The following is a 17,152-nucleotide window of genomic DNA, read 5'->3' as shown; positions in this document are numbered from 1 at the left end:
ATGATCCCAGGGTCCTGGAATCGAGCCCCATGTCAGACTCACTGCTTAGCAGGAGCCTGCTTCTCCATCTCCCCCAACTTGTGCTCTCTCTATCTCACTATCTGTCTCTCTAATAAATAAAATCTTTTTAAAAACACACCTATTAATACTGAATAATCCTGTTGTATCTTCATAAAATTTAGCATTAAAAGCAAAGCATTTTCTTTGCTTTTGCTTACTTCATTAGGAATGTGTACGTATTGGGGGCACCTGGGTGGCTCAGTCAGTTAAGCATCTGACTCTTGGTTTCGACTCAGGTCATGATCTCAAAGTCGTGGGATTATGAACTTGGCCCCACATCAGGCTCAGCACTCAGAGTGGAGTCTGCTTAGATCCTCATTCTCCCTCCCTCTTTACCCCTCCCCCTGCATACACCCATACTCTAAGTATTTTTTGAAAAAGAAATGGGTACATATTTGTACAATCTCTTTTTAAAATTTCACTGGTTTCTGAAGTGTTTATTGTTTTAAAATGTCTGCTAAATTAAAAAAGGAAAACAATTCAAACATCTAATTAAAATGTTTCTGAAAATACACTAATAAAAAAGACTGCTTATTAATAATTTTTTTTAATATTTTATTTATTTATTTGACAGACAGAGGTCACAAGTAGGCAGAGGGGCAGGCAGAGAGAGAGGAAGGGAAGCAGGCTCCCCGACGAGCAGAAGCCCGAAGTGGGACTCGATCCCAGGACCCTGGGATCATGACCCAAGCCGAAGGCATAGGCTTTAACCCACTGAGCCACCCAGGCACCACGCTTAATCATAATCTTTATCAAAAAGGGGAAAGGGTAGGTTTTTCTTTAATAACTCTGGAAAAGTAGAAGACCAAGCAGCAATCATTTTTATATCTCACTCAGAAGTTAATTAAAATAAGGCAAAAAAATATAGTTTCAAATAATGTGGAGCATGTAAAAACTGTATTAGTATTGCCATAAAAAGGGGTACCTGGGTGGCTCAGTTGGTTAAGCGACTGCCTTCAGGCTCAGGTCATGATCCTGGAGTCTCAGGCCTGAGTCCCAACATCAGGCTCCCTGCTCAGCAGGGAGTCTGCTTCTCCCTCTGACCCTCCCCCCTCTCATGCTCTCTCTCTCAAATAAATAAAATCTTTTAACAAATTCCCATTAAAACAAATAAAAAGTCATATATTTTTTAATTTCTAAATTATTTTATAACTAAATCTACTCACTCAGCACTACAAAAACAAAAAATAACAGTCTGTGGTAAAACCTATCGTTTAACAGTTTAAACGCAAAACATTTACTCCTATTTGGTTGCCATTTTATATTCATAGTGGAATTAATTTAAAAACAAAGAAACACTATTTCTCAAACTAAAATTACATACGTGTCCACAGAAAATAAAAGCACACTATTAAATATAATAAAACTATAAGTGAAACATTTTTTCAAACAACACTGCAATCTATTTTAATTGCTCATATTCTTATGCAAGATGAATTTATAGAGTCCCTTTGACTTTCTAAAACCTAATTATTTCTTAGAACTATCTCAATTACCTAGTCTAGTAATATGAACAAAATGGTTATTTGACACCAAAGAGAGAGGGAGTCCACTGACCTGTCACACAGTGGAGTACCATGGCCTTTGGAAATCTGTTCCATTTTGTAATTATAGGCCAGAATAAACAGATTACGTTGGAAACTACTCATTTCATTCACTTTATTCATGACGTTTTTGTAGATCCGATCCATGATTTCCTAGATGTATAAAAATGAGTTAATAAAGTCAATAATGCTATCAGCTGCCTTACATATTATATCTTAACATCAGATAAATATTTCTATCAGTACTGAGGCATTTTAGAAGATATAATCTATCAGGAACAAATTTTTTAAATAGAGCCATAACTAGTTTAAAAATGAGGTTTCTGTAAAACTAATTTTTCAAAGCACAAATATACCTAGATGTTCATGGCGGGGTGGGGAGACAAAAAGAAATAAAAGCCTTAGGTCAGTAACATAATCAGTACTGATTTTTTACATGGCTTTGCATATCTTATTTATTTTGGAAAAACTAAGCTTACTACATAAATGAACAACCATTAAATGAACAACTATATGAAATGGTTTTTAAAATTCTCATAACCTGGGGCGCCTGGGTGACTCAGTGGGTTAAGCCTCTGCCTTCAGCTCAGGTCATGATCTCAGGGTCCTGGGACTGAGCCCCGCATTGGGCTCTCTGCTCAGCAGGGAGCCTGCTTCCCCCTCTCTCTGCCTGCCTCTAGGTCTACTTGTAATCTCTTTGCCAAATAAATAAAATCTTTAAAATTCTCATAACCCTATAAAAATACAGAGAGCCACATTCTTTGCTCACAAAAGGACCACAGGGTTATTTTGGTTGGTTGGTTGTCTTTTAATGCTACACTCAGGAAATGTTCCCTTCTCTGCACTGCATTTTGCTTGCGAGCCCTATGACTTGAAATGGTTTTCCCTCTACAATTTTAAATTATATTTAATTTTACATGAACTAAAAGTTTACATGAACTAAAAAGTAAAATACTACACTAAGGAAACTATACACCTACAGAAACTATCAAACTATTGGTCTTTTATATTTGGCGTAACTATGTAACTTTGCTTGGACTGGAGTACTCAGGTACCTGGTAACGATTCCCAAAACTTTCAAACAAAATCAGGAGCCACATAAGACTTAAAATTCAGGAGACAGAAAATTGTTACCATCCCACTTCTACTCAACTAATTCCCAGGCCCCTGCCCATGCCAGGTACATTAGGCTACACAGTGCTTCTCAGGTAATTCAAAGGCACACTAAATTCTCTGTCACTTTTTTTCATGACTAGGCCAGACTGTTCCTGGGGACTCAGGAGGTAATGGCACAATTTGTTTAGAGGAGGAGGAAGTGGTTATCAAACCTTCCACCCTACCTCCTGCCGGGCTTCAGGTTTCTACTAATATCAAACATATCACAAAAATGATCTGAGTAAGAAGTGACTTAGGGAAAGGACCTGATGATGTCATAGAGAAGCTGAAACCACATTCAGTAAATTTTAAAAATAGATAAAGCTAATAAAGAAAAAAAAATAAAGACAATGAATCCAGTAGAGCATTAAGGCAATATAATCAATAAGGAATAAATTCTACATTAACCACCTTGTCAACAGTTATCTTTTAGCCTAGCATTTAGGTTCTGTAGCAGATGACACATCTTTTACTCAACATTAATTAATGGTCAATTCTTACCGGAACAGCTGCCATCAGTGTTGGTTTCAACATGGTTGTATCCCCTTTGCTTCCTTTTTTTATTTTTGAGGACTAGAGAGAGAAAAAGTGATTCATATAAACTGTTCCTTATCTCAGAAATTTGTTGTAATTCTTAGACCAAAAAGTGTATTATAAATTCATCATTTTTATTTACTTATTGTAAAAACAAAAAAAATTAAAAATAATTATTTTTAAATGATTAACTGCCATCCTTACAATATACTGTCATACGAATATAGAAAAATGTGTTAAAAAATTGTAATTTTCTTAGTATCTGAAGTCACAAACATTTAACTTACCTGATCTGCTAAAGTCTGTGGTGAAGAGTAGCCAATGCGGCATCCGTGAGAAAGACAGACAAGCTCAGCACTTAATTCTAAAACATGGGCCAGAGGCAGATAGCCAATATAAACATCTTCCTCTCTAAAAGAAAAGGGAGATGTAAAAGCAACTGTCAGGAGTGGTCTCTGCTGGAAAATATTGCAAAGCGAGCCCACCCACATGGAGAGAGGGAGATCGAGAAAGCACACGTGCACATGCGTGTATGGGGGAGGGAGGGGGAGGCAGAAAGATGCTGGGGGGAGGGGTGGTGAGAAGTACAGTTCAACCTAAAGCCCAGGAGGCAGACATGAAGGAAGAGGCTGTCTCTAGGGCCACCTGAAGACACTCACTAATTACAAGTGCTAACGTGCAGAAGACAGAAGAAACAGGGCCTGAGGGGCCAAAACATGAAGGGTTCTTCTACAGAACAGAGGAAATCATCCAAAGAGGAGTGGTCTTTAAAGGTAGGGGGGCAGAGTGCCTGGGTGGCTCAGTGGGTTAAAGCCTCTGCCTTCGGCTCAGGTCATGATCTCAGGGTCCTGGGATCGAGCCCCGAATCGGGCTCTCTGCTCAGCAGGGAGCCTGCTTCCTCCTCTCTCTGCCTGCCTCTCTGCCCACCTGTGATCTCTGTCTGTCAAATAAATAAAAAATCTTTAAAATAAAAAAATAAAATAAAGCTGGGGGGGCTCCCAAATAAAAAGTTCCAACAGAATCCAGAACTGCTGGCCAGAAATTTTACAACAGATTCCTGTTTGGAAAGTTACTTAGAAATAATAAATTATACTGTATGTAAGAAAATGTGTATGTCTGTATGTATTTCAAGAACTGCCCCCACCCCCAAAAATATGAAGGGCAAAGACTAACCCAGGAAACTACTGCTTTTAATTTTTTCTGAAAACTTATCCATTCATAAGAGAAATCTCTCTCTCCATCCCTAAATTAAGTTCCACAGTAACCTGTGAGTATAACTTCTGTGCATAAGGGCATCAAAAATACCCCAGCACTCCCACCACACCATATTAGTCATCAAGTACTGACTCCTCTACTACCTGTCATGATCCCATCTGGCTTCCCGTCTCTTCCCTACAGCATGCCTACCCTGCCACCATGGCTGCGGGAATTGGCCTCAAAAATAAGAGAATGAATAAAGCTCGATAAATACTGGAACAGATGAAGTTATTTGTTCACCTCAATTATAACATGTTTAGGTATAAAAAGGACTACAGGGGTGCCTGGCTGGCTCAGTCAGTTAAAGTCTGCCTTCAGCTCAGGTCATGATCCCAGGGTTCTGGGATTGAGTCCCATAATGGGCTCCCTGCTCAGCAGGGAGTCTGCTTCTCTCCTGCCTGCCATTCCCCCTGCTTGTGCTTGCTCTGTGTCTCTCTCCCTCCCTCTGTGTGTCAAATAGATAAATAAAATCCTTTAAAAAAAAAAAAAAAAGACTATAGCAGCAATATGATCAACTGATTATTTAAATTAAAGAATTTAAGTCAGATAAAATTTACACTTTTGAAGTAAAAAAGTAATGCTATATAAATGATATATACATTATATAATGATATATAAAACTATATTTTAAACCTTACAACGGTAATTATTTTGTAATTAATTTTCAAGTCCCTCTGATTTTTTTGGAGGAATTGCTTACTGCCAACAGACTCTGAAAGACTAATTTAGCCACATACCACTAAATGGCACAAACCACGTTAATGTAACAACCAGCATCAACAAGGGACTACTTCATATGCATTGAACATGTGACATACCCCAGTCCTGGAATCCTTTCCGCCATCCCAGTTATACCAGCAATAATGTTACTGTGGGAGATCATGACTCCCTTCGGAAGTCCTGTGGATCCACTTGTATACATGATTACTGCAATATCTAAGGGCCCTGGTTTGCTAAGAGGTTTGCTTTCTGCATTGGAGAAAAAACAAAAACAAACAAACAAAAAAAAACACACACACACTTCTGAGAAATGCAGCCATAGCACCCATTTTTTTCATAATCATGTTTAATAACTCAATTTGACAACCATGAATTATATTCATTCAGAGGTCAACGAAACAGATGAAGTTCCTGCACATAAGAGACGTATGTTCTATTGAGATAAGCAAACCATAAATCCATAATGTAGTAAGAGATAGGAAGAAAAATAAAGACAAGGTGAGATGACAGTAGAAGTATTTAGATGGAAAAGTCAAGAAATGCTTTTCTGGCACGTTGGTGTTTTAGTGAAGACCTGGATACAGTGAGGAAGGGAGCCATGGAAACCCTGGAACTGGGAGATTGCCTCAAATAGTAAATAAGTGAGAGCAAAGGCTTTGACGTAGGAACCAGGACCATATCTGGCAAAGCCTTCAAGGCCACGCTGAAGACTTTGGATTTCACTTGGAGTAGAAAGCAATGTTGTTTTGAACAGGGGCTTGTCATCACCAGCAACAAGGGTCACTTTGGCTGCCAAGGAGCTGCCTAACTTGGGGAAGAAAGGCAACAGGGAAACAAATGGCTATTCCAACAATTTCACTATGAAGTAAGTGTGGTTGGGCTAAGGTACCCAGACACTTGTTAACAACTGTTCTCTGCCTCATGGTGAAGTGGACTTGGCTACAGTCCGAATCCTGGATTCAAAGACAGTGTCCTCCACCTGCACAAACCTAAGGGCAGTAGCCCACATCCTGGAAGTGACACAGGAGGAAGGCAAAGCGAAGCGGGTCATGGGTGGCACCCCCTGAATTAATCTTAGACCGCCCCTAAGTGTGGACTTCTTAAATAAGTGGCAGAAATAATTTTAAACATGTTGCTGAGTGAACCTTCCTTTCCTACAGGCACAGATCTATTTCATGACAACGCGTTATCTTTATTCCAGTCCTTACTTTCCAGCCTGCCGTTCACTCCTCCATCCCACACCACAATTCTCCACCACCTCCTAGCAACTGCTCTGGGGTGGGCCTCCCCCAATGCCTGTGTCATCCACTCCTCCAGGGCACCTGCTCTTGTGGCCAACACCTGCCTCCAAGAGAGGCTCCTTCATGCGCCCTCATGACAAACTGCGCGCCTCCCTCTTTCCTCTGACCCACCCTCAGTTGCTTTTGGAGACATGGCTTTCTGTGGGTAACCTCACCTCCCTCCACATCTATACTTAAAACCCAACTTCTAGCTTCTAAATCTCTAACTCCAAACTTACCTCCAGAGTACATGCCACTCCCCACTAAATATCCATGTCTGAATATCCTCTAGCACTTAAATGTCCAATGGTAATGTCAGCAAAACCCCATTCCCAAGCTGAGTGCTTACATCTAATTTATCACTGAGTTTCCAACTATAAAGGAAATATTGTCCCAGCATCCCAGCAGCTTTTAGGATATTCCTTGATACCCATACGCTTTCTAACACTTTCTGAGACTTATCTGAGAGTAGGAACTTCCAGCATCACCATGCCTAATGTTCAGGCGCATTATAAAAAGATGCTCCCTCTGGAAAAAGGCAGATTTGGAGCAGGGAACGAAGGAGGGGATCTAGGTCTAGCCACTCCAGCTATCTGTACATCCTTACGGATGATCCACATAGGATTAGTTTAATGGCATTGTTTAGAAAACGAACTTCAAACCACTGAAAACTATCTCAAAAGAGAAACGGGAAACCTGTATAATGTTCCCCCTTTAGAACAATAAACTAATGTGTGTATTCTTCCTTAAACGCTACTTTGAAAAGTAGAGAAAAGTATAACTAGAGTGACCTTACTTCCCCAAGTGATGATCTAGAAAATTATTTGTCCCTGATCTGACTTCAGGATCTGGAACCACTCCAGAGAACGCGGTCACTGCAGAACGACGACAAGGAACTGGGAAGGTGCGCCATACCTGTGCTGGCCTTGGCTCCCAGAGCCTGCACCGCAGCCATCGTGTGCACGATGACGCCCTTGGGAAACTCGGACCACGTTGGTGGCTTACCATCCACAGTGATGATGTGCCGTAGGCGTGGGACTAATGAAACTATATCCTGGAAAAACATAAGCATTTAGTATGTTCTTTGCTGCTGTTCCTCAGGAACAACTTAGCAAACAGTCTAGGACACAAGAAAAGTAGTTTACCATAATCTGTGAATTACTCATTTCTTGCCTTCAAAAAAAAGGTTAGGGGGTGCACTGGTATGAACAGCACTCTTTTCAGATGGAGAAACTGGTCTGACATTTCCAACAGCTATTTTATAGCATTAGATTTACTGTGTATGCCCCTGTTCTTAGGTAAAATCCTAATCAGCAATGTCACTTCCTTACAAAATAGGCATATAAACATAGGCCTCCTGTAATACAGAGTAGCCACAAGTCCTAGGTTTTTATGAGGCTCATAAAGATATGCGGGGAGAGGGAGGGAACTCACAAATCTGGGTATTAAAAAACCCAGCAGATATTACTGTTTTCACTGGAAGTCATCTAGGCACTTTCAAAACTTCTTTCTCCAACAGTTTATCATAGAAGTCTCTTTCTTCCCTTTAAAAAAATCCTAAAAACTCATAATGACTCAATGCTTCAGAAATAAATGATTACTTTAGAAACTAACCCTTGAAAATTATAAATTTGCTGAAAACAGACTAGAAAACAAATGAGCATAATAAAAAAGGTAAACCCTTCATCTTGGATTCCATGTTAATGATCTGTAACTCTGCACTACTTATACATAAATATGTATGAAATCTACTTTTTCTTTTCTAAAGGCAAGGAAGAAAGTATGGTACTCCTAAAAGTTTACAAAGATATTCAGGATTTTAAAGATCATAAAAGTATCAGTATTAGAGCTCATGAAAATGAGAATTCTTAAGTGCTGGATAATTATAAAGTAACCACAATCCTCACCTTCAACTTTGTTTGCAAGAGTTCTTTACTGGTAATGATGCTGGTCACTTCTGTTTCGTTTAATCCATGAACAATAGCTGGGCCTCCTAGAGTAGCATACAAGGTAACAACTACAGGGAAAAGAAGGGCAAGTCATGTATTTGCACATTTCATGAAAGTGCTACATGTGAAGTCTCTGAAAGTAGTCAGAAATTCTAATGATATACTGAACACTAAATTGTCAGATCCACAGTTTATTATGTAACTGTGCTATGATTAGCTAAATTATTTCAATATACTAATAAATATGTCCACTCACCCTTTCCTACTTCCTCCAAGATTTCCAGTATCTTTCAATATCTAACTGTGCTATGATTAGCTAAATTATTTCAATATACTAATAAATATTTATGCCCACTCACTTACCCTCATCTACTTCCTTCAAGATTTCCAACATTTTTAAACAAAAATTTTAAGTTTTATTTCACCTACAGACGTTACTGAGAGGATGCCACAATGGAAAGAATTATTTGACTCCTAAAATGTCAAGCCTTAGTTGTTACTCAGTACTAAAATATGAAAAAGAATAATACTGTAGATAAAGATAATGTACTGAGTATCAGGTTGAAGGGGTTGTATGTTAAGAAAATAACATCAACAGGTGGCAGTACTGCTTATTCTAGTAGAAAACTCGAGAAAAACATTCTTAGTCATACTGAAATTTAATCATCATCATGTGGACTTTTATTTACTTGCTGCCTAGCTCACAGAAGTCAGACTTAAAGTGACTTTAAGAGGTAATTATTTTGAAGCTTCCCAAAAGACGCAAACAATAAACCCAAGTCTATGAAAACAAAAAGGTGTGTCAGTTTAAAAAACCAGTGGAGGCATTTACAGCAAGAAATCTGATAAAAATAGCTCTTCTGTTCCATCTGAAAGGTAAGACAATGTCCATAATTAACATCCCATTATGCCACCAAGATCTGTGAACTAAGCTTCCAGAACTACCTCAAAGACGGGGCATCTGGATTGCCACTTAAACCACGATATAAAAATCCCGTCATTTCACCTGGCTCATGGCTCTGAGTAGTGCAGTTTTAGAGGTCAACTGCTACTACCAACAGAAGAGGGGACAAAGTGACACTAACTTCACAAGAGGATTCCTGAGAGAACCAGCAGCATAATCAAGGACCCACAGGCCTGGTCAGCGAGGCCCCACAGCCCCTATTAACAGGCCTACACGAACTACACAATTTGTTCCAAAGTAGACCTATAACTCTAAGTTGTAACAGAATAGTCCCCTGATTAGATGCAAGGTGGCAATTAACTTCAGAATTTTAATTTCCAGATAGTGAAATATTTATAACAGCATCCTCTCTCCCACACAGATCAGAAAGCCCACGTACGCTGAAAATTATACATAAAGCACGTCTGCGCAGCAATCATCCATTCGGCTCTGGTTTCACAGAAGATGGCGATGTTGGTCTTTGGTTTCTGACCCAACATCTGTAAACCATTTCCAAAATTAAAAGCTCTAACGAAGACATCTTCATAGGACAGCCAATTATAGTTTCCAAGAATCACCTGATAAAATAAACACAAAACATACAAATACCTTTTAATATAACCAAAATATTATTTCCTAGGAAGAAGCCAAGATTTGTTCCAAATTTAATGACAACCAGTTATGTTTGCATGTAACTTAACTATTTTTTCTAACACAAAGCTAGAAAGTAAATTTCAAATAAAAAACTTTTGAAAATTAGTTATTTTTTTATATTTTCTATGACCAATCTTACACTAAATCTTTTATTGTGGGGGGGGTCTTCAGAGTTTGACAGGATTTTAAAGGTTAGCTTTTTTGTGAAAAGCTTATATATCAATAATTCATTTATACATCATTTAAACAATTTAGATGTTAGCTTAAAATTTAGCCTAGTATCAAGTACTGATACCAAAAATTTACTTTCCCCCCTATTTATGAATTCCCAGATTTCAATATCAATATGATTTATGAACAGAAACTGGCTAGACCCAAGATAACAAACATATTTATGGCTGTTCAATGTGAATGGCTCTCTCCTGTACTGAACTCTAAACAAGTCTCTGTTTACGCAACCTCCAGGACTAGTTTCAATATTCATCAAAGTCTTTCCGCTGAAGCCTTAAATGCCCACTGACACCACTGGGCTTTCAACATTTCATTTGTGCTTACCATAAGTAAAGGTAACATTAAGTGTTCATTAGTTATAATCCTCTTTAAAAACTGGCTAGCTCGGGGCACCTGGGTGGCTCAGTGGGTTAAAGCCTCTGCCTTCAGCTCAGGTCATGATCCCAGGGTCCTGGGATCGAGCCCCACGTTGGGCTCTCTGCTCCGCAGGGGGCCTGCTTCCTCCCCTGTCTCTCTCTGCCTGCCTCTCTGCCTACTTGTGATCTCTCTCTGTCAAATAAATAAAATCTTTAAAAAAAAAAAAAAAAAAACTGGCTAGCTTACTTTTCTTTAAGATTTTCTCCAACTTAGACTATAAATCCCCAATTACATACAGACTATATTAAAAGCTCTTCACGCACGCACTCTCTCTCTCTCTCTCTCTCTCTATATATATATATGTAATTTCGGAACATGGCTGTTTCACTCATTATGTCTCATATACTTTAACCAAATTCATTTCCAAAAACACATCCAACATTTCAGAGAGCTCTACAAATAAGAGATTGGATAAAATTGTGGCAGAGGTGTGGGGTGGGGGGAATGCAGGCAGAGAGGATATATACTGCCCTCTAGTGTCCTATTCCATAACAGACTTAGGGAATGAAGTCTGTCTTTGATGGATAAGGCAACTGGATTTAAAGTATTTATTTAAATTCTCAAGTACCAAACTCTCACCCTGCTCTGCACCCCCATGAAATGCTCAAGCACGGGGAGCTCCAGTGACTTCATAAGGAGCTCTGTGGGGGTGAGAAGACAGATAAGAACTTGGCTAAAATGTGCACGAACTGGATTATAATTAAGAATTTTACACTCCAAAGATCAGCATGAGCCACCTCTTAAGATTCTACAACCTAAATGATGAGCTTTGTAAGTTTCAGAGAATGTATATACTCTGGAAGGTATTATCTACATAATCCAAATCTTTAAACCCATATGATAGGGCCACCACTGGCAAAGAAATCAAATCACGAGTTTAATTCAAATGTAACTAAAGGGAATTTCACTTAATTCTTTAAACCACTGAATCTCCTAGTAGTGATCTTTCCCATGAAGATTACATTTCAAGGCCCCTACCTACCCCCTAATTTTTACTTTTGCTGGAAAAAAATCCCAATTCTAACTCTATCCCCCATGGTTAGCTTAAACCTGAGATTAAACTCATTTATTTATTCCCTGTCCATACGGCTGAAGAACACCCAACCTCATTCTATCCAAGATCATAGATCTCACCACCCAGAAATCCGATAAGGACTCCCTGATCTACTCATTTTCTCACCCTCTGAAATGGCTACTTGAAACCTTCTCTCTACTCAAATATCCTCTACCCCCGGTCCAGGTGATAAGGTGATAATACTGTCTCATACATCACTGAGAAATTAGAAATTCAACAGAAATGCCCTTATCTTCTTAGCACCAAGTTCAATAACCTACACACATCTGTACTATTCTTCACAGTCCCCCTCATGGTATTACAATGGTTGAAGTGTCCCTAACAAAAGCCAAATTTAGAAGAACTTTACTTCGAAGCACTTCCCAAATTTCTATCTCCAGGCACCTCTACTTCCACACTCAAGTTCAAAAACCTTATGCTGGCCTACAAAGCCCTAACAGACCTAGCCATGCCAGTGTCTCTGTGCTCCCATCAAATCCTCTTCCCCAGACTTACCACCCCTAACTCATGACTTCCTATAAATACAACTTTGTCCTTTCTGTCCCTCAAACAGGTTGAGCCAAGGCAGGAACTAGGATGAGGTAAGAGAGGTAACTAGCACGGGTGCAAAATTTAGAGAAGTACTCACTCTCAGGATTTGAATACTTTCTTCAACTTTGTACCTCAAGTGCCTCACCCAACTGGGTTTATTCCAGTTTTAGAGCCAGTGGGCACACACCTTGTCCCACTGTACAGAAGGTTCATTACCCAGATCTTCGCAAAATTGAGTCCCCTGCTGTTCAGGCCTCCACTTAGCCATAATCTACCAAGAGAGGCTATCCCTAATCTCCAATCATCTTTATGTCTTTGTAGTAGTTATTTCATCTGTTAACTTATTACTGTCTCTCTTCCTTCCATACAAATATAAGACCCATGAGAAGAGTAACCTCTGTGACCTATTCATTACTGTCTCCCTAGTGCCCAGAACAAAGCACCTAGCATAAAGTCATCACTCAGTAATTATTTGCTATACACAAGGAATGAAGGTTGTAATTAAACATCATTTCAATTCACTTTGGGCCCTGAGAGAGTCTTCTGACCCCTTTTTTCCTCCAGGAGCCTCATTTTTTAAAAGACTGCTTGAAAAAAAAAAAAAAATCCACATCCATTTAATCTTTTAACCTCTAGAACTGCTTCTGTTCTGGTCTCCATTCCGCTGCACACATCCCTTGCCTACTACCTCTTAAATATTCTCATTCATGAGACAAAAGTATGTTCAATTTTCTCAACTCTGAGTGAGGCAAGGGAATGACTAGAGTGGCTATTGGAAATGATGACCAACCATGGCACCCCTGAGCAGCTTCCTCATTTGCAGAGGTACGGGAAGAGGTAAGACTGGCCCTATGATTGATCACTTCCCTGTCTCATATTTAATTGGTTCTATTTTTATTCTAGGACAGGTGTGACAACACATGGCTAAACATCAATGTTACCACTCCGCCCACCAGTGCCCCAGAGGAACTTAATCATTTACTTTGTTCAGGAACAGATGAATTTAGATGCTTTGATGATGCTAATGATGAGGGCCTCTTATCTCAGAAGATAAACTATAAAAATAAAACCAAGATAATATAAAGAACATTCTGTAAAATAAAAGCACACAAATATTTCACCATTCAGGAACCTGAAGAATGAGACAATCAATAACGATCAAGTTTTCAGGTAGTTGAGGTATTAAACAGTGCAAAAACAAGGGCTTTCTTTTCCTGGAGCCACTCAGAATAGAAATACTTCCAGTTACACACTTCCCTGCTGTCTTCAACCAAGTACACCCAGCTTCACGGAACCTTTCTCTATGTGAATAAAGATTATTACAGGTCACTGTGAGGGAACCAAGGGGTGAAAATCTTCAGCAAGTCTGGATGGCTGGTGGTGATCATGAGGAGGAAGAGGGTGGCTAAACTTTGCCAATGTTCACTCTGGGCTAGTAAGCATATCGCAGCAACTCTCTCAGAAACTCCTAAGCCAGGGTTACTCTTAGTATCCCTATTTGACAAATGAGAATACTGAGGCATCAAGAGAGTCGGCAGAACTTGCTCAAAGATAACAAAAATGTCACTGACCACCTAAGTGACAGGACTAGAACAGGAATCAAGGCAGAGTCATTCCAGTATCTAAGCACTAAACCACAACGCTCTGACTGCTCCACAGAAAGGAGAAGAGATGTTACCGGGCAGGCGAGGAAGGTGTCCTGATTAACACCCGTAAGACCCATTCAACTGCTGTTTGTGAGTGCATTATTGTGGGGGCAAGAGTGGAAGTAAAAGACCTGGTAAAAAGGGAAGGGGGGGCTCTAAGGAGGAAAAAACTCCGACTTCTGGTAAGAAAACAAACAAGAAAAAACAAAACATTTAGTACATGGTAGGGCCTTTAACAAACAGAGGCTGACTAGGAGAGGAACACGTATGGAAAGGAACCAAACTTTTGGCTGGGGACAGTACTATAATAATGAAAACACGAGCCCTGGCCAAGAGACTGACCACTGGTTTTCACATGAATTAAAATGTAAATGTCCTAACCAGTCAGAAAGTAAGTATCTTACACACATGCAATTAGATTTTTAAAAAAATAGGACTCTGGAGCAAGAACCAACACAAAAGTAGGCACTGAACAGAAATGAGTACTTCTGTTATTGTTCTAGATCAATTTACAAGGAATGTCACAATGCAATCTTCTCTTTCTAAGCACTGTGATTATATAATCCCTACTATTTTCTTCCCTGTCATGTGTGTAAAATATGTAAGAAAAAGAATTTTAAGTGCTTCTGGTAGTTACTAAATGTTAGAACCAGCCTTGTGCTCCTTTCCATTTCACCGTAAAACCGTAAACTTATTTTTACTCTTTGCAACCTTGTTCTATTTCAGCTACATGTATTTTAAAGATCTCTGGACACCAATCCTTCACTGTTCTTTATTTCCAAGGACCTTGGTACAATGCATTCGCAGCTGGGAAGGCTGGCATCATGAGCTGCTGACATACATTCCAGGTGCTAAGCTCTGCTGTATTTTCATAAAGCCGAAGGAAACAAGAAAAAGCTTGCCAAGCCTCAAGAACATGGCAGCCTCTGCTTCCCTGCCTCTCTGTGCCCCACCCCCTCCACAGACATATCTTAGTGAAGGTGAGAGCCACACTATGGTGGGCATATTTACAGCAGAATCACCACTGTCTTTTCTTCTGTTTATCTTCCTTTGGGAGCTCAAAACAGACTTATAAGATGAAAATAAAGCTTCAGCATTCATTTAATTAAAATAAATGTCCGGGAATCTTTGATTCAACCATATCAGATACCTTCTGGGGTTAATCCCTAAGCTCAGCCCCCAAAACAGGAAGAAAGGAAACTTGTAGATACTGTTATACCACTAGCAGGCTTTTCCAATTTAAGTTTATCTTCCAGTACGTAAACTATTAATGACGATATATTCATAGGAAACACGCTGGCGCACCAGTCAGTAAGCACTCAGCAGAAACCACACCAGCCTAGGCAATACCACTCTTACTATCTACCAAGCGCCAGTTGTGAAATGTTCCCTTTTTACTCTCCTATCAAAGTAGATGCTGCTTCTGCCGAAATACAGTGAGTATAAACAAGAAACCAAAAGGGAGGAAGCCTAGCTTGTTTGTAACACCCAGCTGAAGTACCCACCATTTAGTTTGCAAACCATGACACCATTGCAACACAGACCAAGAGAAACTCAAGTCACTCTCTTCTTGAGTAAGTCTAACAGAAAACATTTGCTTCATTTACTATACAGGAAACCTAAAAAATTTTACTTTCCCAATAAGCCTAATTTCAAACAGGAAAAATATAACACTTTTTATATCAGAGGTTATATAAAGACTTCCCCGAAGAGTCTGAAAAAGCACAAATCCCAATATGAAGGCAAATGTCAATGGTAGAAAGATCTGAGAATGAGATCCTGTAGACAAAAAAGGCTGCTGATTTTATAAAGAGGTTTTTTTTTTTTTTTCAGCTTCTAACTTCCCTATTTGAGTTCAAATATGTTGAATAAACGATGACTACAAAGCCACCATGGGCATGACAGGAAGGAAAAGGCCACATACGCAAACACACAACAGGGAAAAATACTCTCCTTGTGTACACTGTGTTATCTGGCCACATTTAAGGAACAACTGTGAAAGCTCTAGATTTTATTATGTCCTAATTACACTGATAAACTGAATTAAGAAGGAATTTCCTAATCACCATACTGATCTCCTTTTTATATACTTGGAAGCTTAGTTTGTTGCTCTAAGTGCTGAATGAGGACTGAAAAACAGTGCCAGTCCCATAAAATGCCTGTAACATGGAGAAAAATTAAACTTCCTGCTAACAGAGAACTTCTGTTACATATGCCCAGATTAAAAACAAGGGAACCCAATCTTTTGATTCAAACAGGATTAGACCAAGAAACAAAAAGGAATGTTTTAAAAGAGGAGGCATACAAGTAGCAAACTTCTGCAACTCAAAAAGCGTAGTGTTCTTGGTACCTTTTCTAACTACCAGATCTCTCAAAGACAAAATCAAGAATGTATACCCTAAAAAGTAGCAACTCAATATGAAAAAAAACTCAGACACCATTATGACTTAATGTTTTACAAATTATAATCTACAGGTTAGACAAAAGGAAACAAACATGCTTAACTACATAACTTCAATTTCAAGAAATGTGCTATTAAATCTCCAGACAGACCTTAAGTTAACAGAAAAAAAAAAATCATTTAAGTGAGGCAAAACTAACTCAGCACAAGAAATAGAGAATATACCTTAAAAATCAAGGGACCAATAAATAAATAAATAAATAAATAGTCAAGGGACTATACCATTTCTCCAAGCCACTTCTGAGACTGCAAAGTGGCACTGTTAATGTGACAGGCAAAGCGAGATAAACAAGCACAATTTAAGGCAAAACAAGATACAAGATCATTTTATTTAAAGGGGATGGACACTTACAGATTTTGTTGTCTGGAGCTAGAATAATGCTTTAAATTTCTAGGAGTTACTGGCGTTAACTAGCATTAACTTGCTTGCCATCTCCATGTTTGAAAGAAAAAGACTCTGGAATTTGTAGGAGTAAGTGCCAATTTAACAATAATGGGCCCTATTGGCCCATTAAATACCACCGTTAAATACCAAATTGTTAAATACCATCCCCCTGGCCCTGCAATCACAGGAGAAACTAAGTATTTCATTCCTGGTATGATTATTTGAACTTTCCTCTGATACCTGAGCGTTCCTTCATGACTAACAGAAAAAAGGCAGCTGGAGTCAGGATATAGTTGGAAAAAAGGAAAGA

At 39.1% G+C, this 17,152-nt stretch overlaps 1 protein-coding gene across 7 annotated transcripts in view; it reads right to left on the bottom strand.

The window, feature by feature from the left end:
* Positions 1 to 17,152, bottom strand: part of LOC111154666 (long-chain-fatty-acid--CoA ligase 3) — a 68,994-nt gene that overhangs the window by 11,513 nt on the left and 40,329 nt on the right. For all 7 annotated transcript variants that reach the window (XM_022514509.1, XM_022514597.1, XM_022514760.1 and 4 more), the window contains 7 exons: positions 9,843 to 10,020; positions 8,458 to 8,567; positions 7,466 to 7,604; positions 5,369 to 5,519; positions 3,581 to 3,704; positions 3,261 to 3,332; positions 1,618 to 1,757 (listed from right to left, as the gene is read on the bottom strand). In XM_022514509.1, coding sequence (XP_022370217.1) covers positions 1,618 to 1,757; positions 3,261 to 3,332; positions 3,581 to 3,704; positions 5,369 to 5,519; positions 7,466 to 7,604; positions 8,458 to 8,567; positions 9,843 to 10,020 — 914 coding nt within the window. The remainder of the gene's footprint in view (positions 1 to 1,617; positions 1,758 to 3,260; positions 3,333 to 3,580; positions 3,705 to 5,368; positions 5,520 to 7,465; positions 7,605 to 8,457; positions 8,568 to 9,842; positions 10,021 to 17,152) is intronic.

Source organism: Enhydra lutris, unplaced genomic scaffold (genome assembly GCF_002288905.1).
Source record: "Enhydra lutris kenyoni isolate GAN:26980312 unplaced genomic scaffold, ASM228890v2 scaffoldscaffold1, whole genome shotgun sequence".
NCBI lineage: Eukaryota > Metazoa > Chordata > Mammalia > Carnivora > Mustelidae > Enhydra > Enhydra lutris.
This window is presented reverse-complemented; position numbering and strand designations above follow the sequence as displayed.